Here is a 14,174-nt window from a genome sequence, read left to right on the forward strand (position 1 = left end):
ATGACTCCATACTGACCTCTATTAACTAAATTACACTAGATTAGTTACAAAACAGATTTAACTACTAATGGCCATCTTAAGTATAAGCCTTTAAAATCTAACGTTCAAATTACCCTCCAAATCCAAGAAATAAAAATCTTCAGATTTTATATAGATATTTACTTCATCGAAACTAAACAGCAAACTCATTTTGGAAAAAAATCAAAATATCAAGAAAAGAAAGCACATAGGAAAAATCTAAACAGAGCTTCTGTGCCTGTGGATACTTTTGGAAGAAGCTTTTGTGGTGTGGAAACAGAAAAAAAAATGTTAATGCTTGGGAATCAGATATACAAAAATTCATTATCCTGTATTTAAGTTTCTACCTTCTACACTTTGTACTTTTAGCCAACCATTCAGACAAAATGATTCCATATCACTATTCTCTCTGATGGAAGATAAACTGATATGTGAAAGAAGGAAGCAGTTAAGTTTTACAAGACTCAAATGTGATATGTTAAAAAATACTGACTATAAAAGAAATCACATCCTTAAATCAAGAACCATTTTGGCAGCATTACTGCCAAATGTTTGAGACAGAGAATGCTAATGTCACAGACTCTATCATATAACTCAAAAGAAGACTGCATCCCTGCTTGAATTTTAATCTCAAGGATCTCAGGAACACATACAACAAACAAAAATTAACAATTTAACTCAATTATTTTTGTTTTTCTTTATCTCCTTATTTGTCTTTAGGAGGACACTATAACTTCTTTTTGACAATTATAGAAAGTAACAATACCAATATTAAGCTATCTTTTAATTTAACATTTCTAAAATCAAGGAAGAGTAATTTCCACTCAAAGGGAGGCTCTACAAGATTTTGGATTCCAGAGTTCTGAATGTATGCATTCATTCAGTCAGCCAGTCAAATATTCATTCAATAGATAATAATTTAAGGCAATTTTTGGTATTAATAGTGTTCATAAAGTTCTTCTAAAATAATAAGTATAGCCGGGCGCGGTGGCTCACGCCTGTAATCCCAGCACTTTGGGAGGCCGAGGCGGGCGGATCACCCGAGGTCAGGAGTTCAAGACCAGCCTGCCCAACATGATGAAACCCTCTGTCTTTACAAAAATACAAAAATTGGCATGCGCCTGTAATCCCAGCTACTTGGAAGGCTGAGGCAGAAGAATTGCTTGAAGCCAGAAGGCAGAGGTTGCAATGAGCGGAGATCGTGCCATTGCACCCCATCCTGGGCGACCGAGCAAGTCTCTGTCTCAAAATAATAATAATAAGTATAATACAAAACTAATACTTGTATAATATTTAAGTATGAATGAAACATCTTCACTATATTACCATAACTGATCTTTTAGTCTTTCCTGGCTATCTATATTTGATGTACTATTAAAGGGAAAAAAATAAATTTGTGATAAGACATAGAAAAGGAGGCAGTGCCTATAGTCCCAGCTACTGGGGAGGCTGAGGCAGGAGAATGGCATGAACCTGGGGGGCAGAGCTTGCATTGAGTGGAGATTGGGCCACTGCACTCCAGCCTGGGTGACAGAGCGAGACTCCATCTCAAAAACAAAAAAAAAAAAGAAAAAAAAGAAAGGGAGGCATTTGATGAAGTGACAAAACTTACGTATAATACAAAACTTGAATCTCTCAATTTTTCCAAACAAGCTCTTTGTCATAGGCTACCATAAGACTTTAATATATAAACTTTATCAGAAATGCCAATACCTTCATTGCTCTGTGGTTTCTGTCTTTCATCAAAGAAAGGCTTAATGAATCGTTTTCATCATTCTATTAAATGTAAAATACGAGGGGTGTCCAAAAATGTATGGCTCTATGCTGCCCAGAAAATATAAAACTCTCCTCTAAGTCAGAATACAAGTGTTCATAGGTCACATATGCTCAAACCAATTTGTATGATCAATTTTCACAGCTGTATAAGGCCAAATACATGTTATAAAGCTGAGAAAGATAAAATGAAAAAAAAAAATACATGTTGGCTTAAAATCAGAAGCAATCGCTTTAACTTCAAAATGAAAACAGGTAGGCATTTATTACTCCATGGAATCAGCAAGCCATTTCCTTTTGTATAACATTCTTCTCAGGTTATTCAGAAGCATACTATGTTATGAAATTTTAAATTTTAAATGTCTAGAGTGTAAGTTTTCTAACACATAAAATTTTTAAATAAAGTATGGATTAAAAAGTATAGTCACCTGATGATACATCATGACAACACTGGAGAAAAATGACATGCTACGGGATAAAGAATAAGGTATCTGGGGAGACAGAAAGTCCTGCCTTACTGTACTGCCTTCATTACTTACTAGTTTCTGAATCATGGCAAGCTATTTAATCTCTTTTAGTAGTAATTTTCTCATCTTCAAAATGTAAACAGAGGTACTACTTTGCAGGGTTGTTAGGAGAGCTACAGATTATGTACATAAAGCATGCTGTGCTGTGCCTGGCATAGTGTATGTGCTCAAATAAAAATGGTAATAATTGTTATTATCTTAGTATATAATAATTGTTATTATATTTCCGGGTTTTTCTGATTTCCCTTTATGTATTCAATTTTGTATTTTATTTTTTACTTCAAATATAATACCTAACAAAATAAATTTGTAATAAAATGTATAAAAGCAAATATTAATTTTCTATAGATATACCTATAAAATTCAGTATATACATGATAGTTTTGCTTGGATTACATTTTTACTTCTTTGTTTTCCATGAAGAAAATCCTTGCTGCTTACAAGAACATTTGGCTTTTCTCACTGTCTGCCAGAATACACGTTTAGGTCACGAATGTGAATGTGAAATATCAACTCATGGAAACTTGGCTGCAGAATACTGTTCTCCTTACCAATTTTGCAACTATGTAAGCAGGGCAGTCAACTATCACCAAAACACAGTCATGAATATAACTGGAAGGAAGAGAACTTTTATGAGAAATGATTCTTAATTACTTAATAGTGATTAAACTCTCAGCATTACTTCCTCAAGGCCATCAAAGTAGTTAACATGAGCTTTAATCTTAGTGTTCATTTTGCTATTCAGTAAATATATTACTGAACTACCTTCTACTAAACACATACCACCCCCAAGAAAAAACTACATGTACCTAGTGATAAAGTGAGGAGTTAAAAATAGAAAATAGTAACTTGCTCAATGAAGAACAGAGAAAACGAATTAAAAGATATACCATTTAGCTCAGCAAATTATTTGCATTTTGAATTGGCAAAATATAGCCAGCAAGTGAAAAGCTGATGCTTTCTAAATTGATTAATATAGTTAATAAGAAGGCAGGTTTATTTCATACTAACTGCTACTATGTGTTCCAGGTACCTAAAAATACCAGTAAATATGACAAAAATCCTTGCTCAAAATAGACAAAAATGCTTCCCTTGCATTAGAGCAATGTGAGACGATAATAAACACTTTGTATAAGTAAACTATGTGGTAATAATATTCACTACACTACACTAATAAGCCCTACAGAAAAAAACAGCTGAGTAGCATAAAAGGAGGTAAGGAGAATCAGAATGAGAAAACGCTTGTAGCACCTACAGTGTCAGATGATTGATATAATCTTTTCCTATAAGGCTCAGTATTATTATTGCTTCAGATAAGACAGATTTATCATATGAGTACTTCCTAGTTCTAATAATTACTAATAGCTTCCTATAAGCCATATTATAATTAGTAATAAAGGGGCAGATGGTACATATTTTCAGTTTGTCAGCCATACAGTCTATGCAGCACTATTCAACTCTCCCATTGCAGCATGAAAGCACTCACAACAGAAAATGAATGTGGCTGTGTTTCAATAAAACTTTATTTCTAAACACAGGCATACAGCACAGCAGTTTTCCAATCTTGGCTTAGTTTAGCTAAATGCCTTAATTCTAATGTTAATTTTTCCTGGGAGTATAGAGATAAACTTATCATCTATTTCCTAGTGTTTAACTTCAATTCTAATTGTCTAACAAGCAAAGATAAAACATAAATACAACAACCCACACACATATACCACTTCAACCTCCCTCTACCCTCCCCCTTCTTCCCTCTTTTTCTTTTTCCCCTCTGTCTTTACCCAAATCACTTAGTAAAATGATGCAAACATCAAAGACTGAATTCTGGTTTATAAATGCAACAGCAAAAGGACATCAAAATATTACATACACAATTCAAAGACATTGTCTGATACAGAATTTAAGAATAAACCTCATAAAGTTATTAAACTCAAAATGTCAGGCCTCTACTAGTCTCTAAAAAAAAAAACATATATTTTATTTTTTTTAAATGTGTTAAGCCCCAAAATATAGAATTAAAGAGGCTGAACTCTTAGAAATTCCCAAAATATCCTAAACATTCATAGAAATACAATTTTGCTCACCTTCTCCAAACATTAGCATTCTATTTTCTTCAACTTTCTACTTAGGTAGAATATACTACACTTTAAAAAAATCCTATTACAAATATTCTGTTTTGTTCTCTAATACAAAAAAAAAGAAGTTGCGGAATCAAGACTTTCAAAAGGCTCCAGTTTTACAACTGGCTTATCATTGTCTTTTCCATAACAAAACATACCTCTGAATAAGTCTGTCATCAAATATCTCCATGTAAACAGAAACAACATGTAACTTTTAGGCCATAAATTTTACTGGCATAATAAAAAGGTAAACATTATTACTTGGTATGAAACATAATTATTGATACAAGGCACTGGTCTGGTTTACCTGCACTGTCCCTTCTAGGAGACAGGAGTATAATCTAGCTTTTTTTTTAGTACATTTTCATAATTTTAGTTATATTTAATTATGAAAATCAGATTAGAAACTGCCAATATACACATAACAAACTGATTTTTGTTGCTGAATAAATTCTCTAAAAGATTTACATGTAAAATATCTAGTTTGCCAGTCAAATTTTTATTAAGAAATCACTCTAAGAATCTTTCCAGCACTAAAATTCTACTTATTTCTGCCCCGAAACTTGGGAGTAATGATGGCAGCAGTGACCCGTCTGCAGCAGCCGCTGTGAAGATGCCGGCCGCACAGGGTTGGTGCGGCTAGAGCTGCAAGCTCCGCCAAGCCGGCAGGGCTGGCAACAGGCAGGAGCCCTGACCCCTACTGAGCTGGGAGGGCGGGGCTAACTGCAGCCGTCCAGCCGTGGCTCTGGACCCAGGCCTTCTTGGGGTCCTGGAAAGCCCTCCTGCCCCGACAGGCTCTGAAGCGCCTGCTCCTGCTCCCTGGCCACTCCCTGATTGTGGCGCAGGCTCTGGGCGGAGCAAAGTTGTGGCCAAGCCTGGGTGCTGTCACAACTCAGTTGGATGTGCTTGTGCTCAGGGACACACTGAGATGTCAGCCCCCAGCCACCTTGAACCCCTCTGGACTTTGGGCACTGGTGAGCATGGGAGGGAGGCTAAGGAGGGCTGAGGGTGGTTCGCAATAGGCCTTTGGGCACCCCTTTGCACAAAGAGCCTGGGGGCCATGAATGGCACATTCTTGGCGACAGGAGGCAGAAAGGCTCCTGGGTGGAAAGGGGCGGGTCCCTGGTGAAACCCCACCTTCAAGGCTGGGCCAGCCTGAAGCCTGGGGGCTGGACTGCCAGATCCATGTGGCGTCCTCGGCCCAGAGTGAGAACTTAGGGGGCTTTCACTGGGCCTGCCCATGGCCACCCATGGACCAATCAGCAGGGACTTTGTCCCTTCTGAGCCCATAAAATCCCCTGAACTCAGCCAGACTTGGACAGACTTCAGGACTACCAGCTGCAGAAAGGAGCTACCTATGTTGGGTCTCCTGAGAGCTGTTCTGTTGTTCAATTAAGCTCCTTTCCACTTTGCTCACCCTCCAGTTGTCCACATCCCTCACTGGTCCTGGACGTGGGACAAGAAGTCAGGACCCACCAAATGGAGGGAGTGAAAGAGCAGTAACACAAACAGGGCTGAAACACACTCCCCACCCTGACTTGCCACACTGAGCATGATGGGAAGGAGAGAAGAGTTGCAGCCCTTTGGGGAGCCCAGACCTAGGGGCTCCCTGAGGCAGGACTGTGACATCTCTTTAGGGCTCTGGTTCCTGGCTTCTCCAAGCTTCTGGGCACCACTGCGTTCCCCTCATCCAGTCACGGGTGCACACAGTGGAAGCTGTGCGTGGTACATCTGGTCCAGCCACAGCCTTACATGGAGCCAGCAACTGTTATCAGTGCCTAGAGCTGCCCACCCCATGCAGCAGCTTGTGTGCCTGGCTGTGCACAGTGGCCAGAACCTGGGCTCACTCGCCCACACAACCCTCACCGCTCCATGCCTGGCTCATCCTTGGCAGGTGTGGGATCCAGGCCAGTAGCACGAGCGGAGTGCAGCCTGCTGGGCCAAGTGGGCAGGACGAGCTCAGTGGGTGTGAGCAGTATTCAGGCAGAAGGCGCCACTGGCCACGGAGGTTTCCGGCTGGTGAAGCAACACTCCAAGCCCCTTTCTTTGCTGAGGTAGTCCTGAGCCCACTGAGGCAATAACAATGCAGGTCTGAGTAAATGGGTTGTAAAAGACAGTCAAAGGCTGGTAAAAGAGCTGAGAAGCAGGAAGCCTTACCTCCAAGTGAAAAGAAACTGTTGCTGAAATATAAAGCTGACATTTTCCTTTGTGTTCCGAATTAAACAATGTTTTTAGTGTGGTTTTCTACTGGCCAGGATTAGGGTATACCCCACATTTTGTAAAATTCAATCTCTTTACTTTTACAGCTAGAAGGGTTCTGACAAATACAGGCATACCTCCAAGATACTGCAGGTTCAGTTCCAGACCACTACAATAAAGCTAATATCGCAATAAAGCTAATATCACAATAAAGCAAGTGACAAGAATTTTTAAATTTACCAATACATATAAAAGTTATGTTTACAGTATATGATAGTCTACTAAGTATGCATACCATTATGTCTGGGAGAAAAAAAAGTATACACCTTAATTTAAAAATCCTTTATTGCTAAAAATGCAAATGATTATCTAAGCCTTCAGCAAGTTATAATCTTTTTGCTGGTGGAAGGTCTTGCCTTGATGTTGATGACAGCTAACTGATCAGGGTGGTGGTTGCTGCAGGCTGGGGTGGCTGTGGCAATTTCTAAAAAAAAGACAACAATAAAGTGTGCCACATCAACTGACTCTTCCTTTCATGAAAGGTATCTTTGTAGCATGTGATGTTATTTGATAGGGTAAACCACAGGAGAATTTTCTTTTTTTTTTTTTTTTGAGACGGAGTCTCGCTGTGTCTCCCAGACTGGAGTGCAGTGGCGCGATCTCGGCTTGGCTCATTGCAAGCTCCGCCTCCGGGGTTCACGCCATTCTCCTGCCTCAGCCTCCCCAGTAGCTGGGACTACAGGCGCCCGCCACCACGCCCGGCTAATTTTTTGTATTTTTAGTAGAGACGGCGTTTCACCGTGTTAGCCAGGATGGTCTCCATCTCCTGACCTCGTGATCTACCCGCCTCGGCCTCCCAAAGTGCTGGGATTACAGGCGTGAGCCACAAAGCCTGGCCAGTAGAACTTCTTTTAAAGCTGGAATCAATCCTCTCAAACCCTGCTGTTTTATCAACTAAACTTATAAAATATTCTAAATCCTTGGTTACCATTTCAACAATATTCACAGCATCTTCACCAAGAGTAGATTCCATCTCAAAAAAATCACTTTATTTGCTAAGTCATAAGAAGCAACTCCTCACCCATTCTAATTTGATCATAGGATTGCAGCAATTCAGTCCCATCTTCAGACTCCACTTCTAATTCTAGCTCTTTTGCTATATCTACCTTATCTATAGTTACTTCCTCCACTGATATCTTGAAGCCATCAAAGTTATCCATGAGGGCTGGAATCAACTTCTAAACTCCTGCTAAAGTTGACATATTTTCACCTCCTCCCATAAATCATGAATGATCTTCATGGCATCTAGAATGGTGACTCCTTTCAAGGAGGTTTACTTTGCCCATATCCACTATTATGGCAGCAATAGCCTTACAAAATTTATTTCTTATATCATAAGACTTGAAAGTCAGTATTACTCCTTGATCCAGAGGCTGCAGAATAGATACTGTTTTAGCAGACACAAAAACATTAATTCTTGTGCATTTCCATCAGAGCCTTGGGTAACTATGTACATTGTCAGTGAACAGTAACATCTCAAAAGGAATTTTTTTTTTTTCCCTCAGCAGTAGGTCTCAACAGTGAGCTTAAAATATTGAGAAAACTGTGCCGTAAACAGATGTGCTGTCAACCAGCTTTGTTGTTCCGTTGATAGAGCACAGGCAGAGTAGACTTAACAAAACTGTTCAGGACCCTAGGATTTTCAGAATGGTAAATGAGCACTGGCTTCCACATAAAGTCACCAGCTGCATTAGCCCCTAACAGAAGAGTCACCCTGTCCTTTGAAGCATGAAGCCAGGCATTAATTTCTACTCTCTAGGTATGGAAGTCCTAGATTACCATCTTCTTCTAATATAAGGCTGTTTTTTCTACATTAAAAATCTGTTGTTTAGTTAACCGCCTTCATTATCTTAGCTAGATCTTCTGTATAACTGGCTACAGTTTCTACATCAGCACTTGCTGCTTCACTTTACATTTTTATGTTACACAGACAGTTTCTTTCCTTAAACTTCATGACCCAAGTTCTGCTACCTGCCAACTTTTCTTCTGCAACTTCCTGACCTTTCTTGGCCTTCACAGAATTGAAGAGCATTAGGGCTTTGCTCTGGATTAGGCTTTGGCTTAAGACAATGCTGTAGTTGGTTTGATCTTCTGTCCAGATCACTAAAATTTTCTCCATATCAGCAATAAGGCTGTTTTGCTTTCTTATCATTCATGTGTTCACTGAAGGAGCACTTTTAATTTCCTTCAAGAACTTTTCCTTTGCATTTACAACTTGGCTAAACATTTGGTACAAGAGGCCTAGCTTTTGGCCTCTCTCAGCTTTTGACATGCCATTCTCATGAAACTTAATCATTTCTAGCATTTGAGTAATGTGACAGATGTGAGACTCTACTTTTAATCTGAACATTTGGAAACCATTGTAGGGTTATTCTTTGGCCTAATTTCAATACTGTTGTGTCTCAGGGAGTAGGGAGGCCCCAAGAGAGGAAGAGAGACAGAAAAATGGCTGGCTGCTGGAGCAGTCAGAACACACAACATTTATTTATTAGGTTTGCTGTCTTACATGGGTGTGGTGTATGGTGTCCTAGAGCAATTACAATAATAACGTTAAATATCACTGATCACAGATCAAGATTACATATATAGTATAATGAGGAAGTTTGAAATATTACAAAAATCACCAAAATGTGAAGTGAGCATAAGCTGTTGAAAAAATGGCACCAATGGACTTGCAGGGTTACCAGAAATACTCAGTTTATAAAAAATACACTACTTGCAAACTGTAATAAAGCACAATAAAACGAGGGGTCCCTGTATATGCAGTCCTGTAATCACCACTACAGCCAAGATATAGAATATCTACACCATTCCAAAAAGGTTCCCATTGCTGCTCTGTGGTGAATTTCCTCCCTCAGATCCCCAAACTGATTTCTGTCCCTGCAACCCTCACAATGTCAGTATATTGTATAGTCTTTTATAGCTGACTGTTTTTACTTAGCATAATGCTTTTGAGATTTATCCATCTTTGCATATATCAATAATTTGTTCCTTTTCATGACTGAGTAGTATTTCACTGTATGGACATGTTGCAGCTTACTTATTCATTCATGTAGATAGACATTTGGGTTGTTTAGGTATTATAAATAAAATTGCTATAAACATTACAAACAGGTCTTTGCTGGACAATTTATTCATTTTTCTTGGGCAAATACCTAGGACTGAGATTGCCAGATACTATGTTAAATATATATTTAACTATATATGAGAAACTTGTTTATTTTTAAAAACGAAACAGATACTATCACTTAAATTATGAATAAAGCTACTACACTGGCTGATGATACATCATGATTTTTTTAAGAGAGAACAAACACACACCACACTTCTAAACTTGCACAATTAAACAAGGAATGCACTAGTATTGCATAAAATACATGTAAGGTGCTCATATTTGACTAAAATTAACTAGATATTATATGTAAAACACATAGCATAAACTTAATGCATACTGCATACCTAATGACTGCTAATTCTCCACTGTCCAACTTTCCTTTTTCCCAGTGCTCTCAGCTCCCCAATCCTCAACTCACATAAACCCACACTTAAATTTGAATCATTATTTGTTAAATCTGTTATAAAATGGACACACTCTCTGTCTCTGTTCAACTATTATCTCTTAAAGCAAAGTCAGTTTCATTCATTTCTTTAAGCGGCTCTTTGGATAAATGAGGGGGAGCCTCTAAACGCAGTAGAGCCTGTACTCAGGAAACATTTCAGGTGAACATCACCATCTTGTGTCAAAAAAGAGTAACTGCAATCCCAAAGTTATCAAATAGAAAACAGAGAAGTCAAAACGTATGAAGGTCCATTGTTTTCCAAATTTATTCTGATGCATGTATCAATTAAGTGTTGCAAAGCTTAAACTCTTCATGTTTTATGAATTTAATGCATTAAAATTTCAAACTAGATTGTGTATATCATAAAGGAACTAGGTTTTCTATTACAGGCCCCTTCAGATACTTTTTTGACCACACACACACACATACCACACACACACACACACACACACACACACACACACACAGAGAGAATGCCAGGAACAAAATGACACTTCATTATTGTTAATACTCTCTATGTACTTTAAAATTAGCCACCAAATTGCCCTTCTACTAATGACTTTACAACATTCAATATATAGCTCCACATTTAGGTTTTGGCTACACTGAACATTAGTTCCCAAATATGAGATTCTAGGAGCATTAACAATAGAAGACAAGAAACTTTTTCAAATTTAAAAGTGATTCAACTTTAATCATACAGTTAGATATGTCTATTCTAACTCAACATTATTTTTACATTCATTAAAAATAGTTAGAAGTATATTCATTAAAAATAGTTAGAAATATATTAAATAGAACCAAAACATTGCAGGCCAATCAGACATCTGTGAAAGAAGCAAGTATGCTGCTTAACGAGTTCTCCTTTTTCAAAGAGTAATAAATTTTAAATGAAAAAGTTAAGGTGTTCTTCAACTGTCAAGCAAGGTTTTTATTACACAACAACAGCCTTAAAGGCTGATTGCTTGCTTTTTCTCCTTTTTTTCTGAAAATCACATGGTTAATCACTTTTGCACACCTGGATAATATCTGCTTGCTTTAAGATCTGTTTGACGAAATAAATGTTACGATAACAAGAAAGTCTGGGAAGGCGGTACCTAAAAAGAAACAAAACAAACAGAAAAAAAAAACAAAAACCTCAGAAATTTGTTTGGTAAATAACATCCTTTTATATAGCATTGAGAATCTCTATTATTGTCTGTGTCTCTGTGTCACAAAAGAAGATAATTGTAGAGCTTGAACAATATGTCAAAGATTATCTAGTATATTTTTCACAGGTACAAAAACAGATGCTCAGTGAGGATAAATTATTTCAAATAATACACACTCTGTTAACAAAGCTAGCATCAGAAACTAAGAGCTCTGCAAGCGTCTGTCTGCCTTAACTCTTCCGTTGCTTGTTTCTGTTAGTTTTGAGCTTTTCTATCACACTCTGTATAAGCCACTCCAGCCCCTATCATATTTATCCTCTGTTACAGGTGTCAAATGCATTTTCCCCAAGACCCATTTCCTCAGCTACACTGTTGGCATTATGCAAAAGCTCCTCTCCAATGCTGTGCACTCTCCAAAACCTCATCCAGAAATCCTAGGGGCTATGCCCAAAGGACTAGAAGCAACAAGTTCAAAGAAGAAAAATACAAAACTCCTCATACAGTAAGTCTAATGTCACAAATTCATGAAACTGCAGCTACAAGGAGCCAAGTATTCAGAAAATTAAGTACATATTTCAGCACTGTCTTAAACTAAAAGGAAACTAAAATAGCTGGTTTTAAATATCTACAGAATTCAAACTAGATGAGTGTTGAACTCTTCACCTTAACAGTGTATATATAATAAAATCTTAGTTATATGAATTTATCTGAATTTCAATGAAATTGAAATATAAGTCTGTTCACTCTTATTTTGTCTATTTCCATTAAAGAAAGCAGAAAGCATTTCTTTACCCAGATACTATTCTTAACAGGAGAATTTTACTTTCATCTGTTCTTCTTCCATAAATAATCTCAATGATCTAGTTTCCCTTTAGGAGTTCTCTTTGGTTGGTAACTCTTCAGAATATCCCCTAATTATCTCCATGTCAATTAAATGTTCCACAAGGTTCACCTAGATTGGGGATCTTGAACTAGATACTTTAAACTATCTTTTAAAAAGAAAGCTATATAAATTCTTCTTGGTATTTAAGATATATAGTGCCTTTGCTATCAATGAATAAAGAAATACATATCCCACAGTTGGTAAGTTGGGAAGATTAATCAAATCTAATAAGATGAATTTAGTAAGAACAAATTCCTCTATTCCTGTGGCCTAAAGCCTTTGTAGCCACAGCCATGGAAATAATTGGGAAATTACTTGGACTTAAAGAAAAGAATATCTGGGAATCATGTGAAAAGTAGGAGAAACTTAGAGGAGCTAATTTTGGAGGATGACTTCTATACCTGGTATATATTGTGCCTCAGTTGCTGAAACTTAAATTAACTGCACAAGCCCAAGGCGTGAAAACTATTATTTAGAAGACTTTTGAAGAAAGACCTGGGCTTTTCACCTTTGTTGTTGTTCTTGATGACTTTATTCAATAGCAATCCCAATGTGCAGCTAACAAATAAGCTAGCAAAATCCTGGAATGCATTCGTAGAAGCAAGATATTCAGAGTAGAGGCAGCAGGAGTCTCACTAAGTTCTGTACTGATCAGAACACAATCATTATATATTTGTTCGTGGATGTGACAACTTCAGAGAGAAAAGGACAAGAAAAGGAAGCGAATGCTTTAGACGGAAAAAGAATGGCATATGAAATAATCCAAAATATCAAGCCTGAAAAACAAAAGACTGGTAGTGAGATAAAGTGTAAAGATACCTAACAGCTTTAAAAAATAAAGGAACACCATATAGAAGAAGGATTAAAAACTGTTCTTTACAGATTTTGGAATAAAATCAGGTGGATGTATAGAAGGTTTTGGGAGACAAACAGCTGCTGGTTCATCAGATTAAAGAACTTCCTAATAGTCTGACACAAAAATGAAATGATCTATTTTGTGAGTTAATAGTTCCCCATCAGTGTGGGTGAATGAGCAAAGGATGAAGAAACCATGGGTTGGGATTTTACGACAGGTGTCAATGCATCAGATGGGTCATCTAGACCATGGAGCCTTCTATGTCCTCTCTAATCTTGAAAAAACCAATTTCTTTTAGACCTTGGGTTTGACAGCAACATGTATTTTATTATGGTATTACTTTCTCTAATATTAAACCTACTTCAATTCACGTTGACAATATCAAATATTATTTACTAAACAAATATATCTGAACACAGAATCTTTCAAAATTTAGAAATCTAAGCCTGAAAATCCCAATGATGCTATATACTAAAAAGGGCATACAACTCACAACTACAAAAAGCTAATAACCAATGGAACTTTAAGATTCAGGTGCCATGAATAAATATTTATGTTACTCATGTAATAAAAATTGTAGATTTAAGGGTTTTAGGGAGTCAGTTGGAAAAAAACTAAGTATTTAGTGGAAAAAAATAAGTATTTAGTGGAAGAAAATGTATTTTAAAAAATTGAAGATTAAGAGAACTTTCAAGAGGGGATGGTGTATACTTGAAATAAGTTAATTCAGCCTCCCTACTATTTAAGTTCAGTATAATTTTTACTCATATATGATTTATAATATAATGTATCTTCAGAAAACTTATGTGTTAAACATTTTTAAACAATCTTTTAAAAAACTCTGTGGCTCATTCAACTCAAAATGAATTAAAGACAAATAAAGAGCTAAAACTGAAAAACTACTGAAAGAAGTTATAGGGAAAATGTTCCATGACACTGGCCTGGACAATAATTTTTTGAACATGACCTCAAAAGCACAGACAACAAAACAAGAAATAGACAAATGGGATTACATGAAGCTAAAAGG

The 14,174-nt window shown here is 37.1% G+C and overlaps 1 protein-coding gene and 1 long non-coding RNA gene across 7 annotated transcripts in view; one reads left to right on the forward strand and one right to left on the reverse strand.

The window, feature by feature from the left end:
- The window catches only part of AFG2A (AFG2 AAA ATPase homolog A), a 379,087-nt gene that overhangs the window by 213,814 nt on the left and 151,099 nt on the right, over positions 1-14,174 (reverse strand). Inside the window, exon 15 of one of the 6 annotated variants that reach the window (XM_011748819.3) lies at positions 6,226-6,507. The exons of 3 other annotated variants lie outside the window; for them this stretch is intronic. In XM_011748819.3, coding sequence (XP_011747121.2) covers positions 6,418-6,507 — 90 coding nt within the window. In that variant the 3' untranslated portion in view covers positions 6,226-6,417. 2 more of the 6 variants (XM_071093077.1, XM_011748821.3) reach the window with 2 other exon arrangements.
- Positions 11,695-14,174, forward strand: part of LOC112427452 (uncharacterized) — a 33,175-nt gene continuing 30,695 nt past the window's right edge. Inside the window, exon 1 of the long non-coding RNA XR_003019026.2 lies at positions 11,695-11,910. This is a non-coding gene — a long non-coding RNA (uncharacterized lncRNA). The remainder of the gene's footprint in view (positions 11,911-14,174) is intronic.

Source organism: Macaca nemestrina, chromosome 3 (genome assembly GCF_043159975.1).
Source record: "Macaca nemestrina isolate mMacNem1 chromosome 3, mMacNem.hap1, whole genome shotgun sequence".
Classification (NCBI taxonomy): domain Eukaryota; kingdom Metazoa; phylum Chordata; class Mammalia; order Primates; family Cercopithecidae; genus Macaca; species Macaca nemestrina.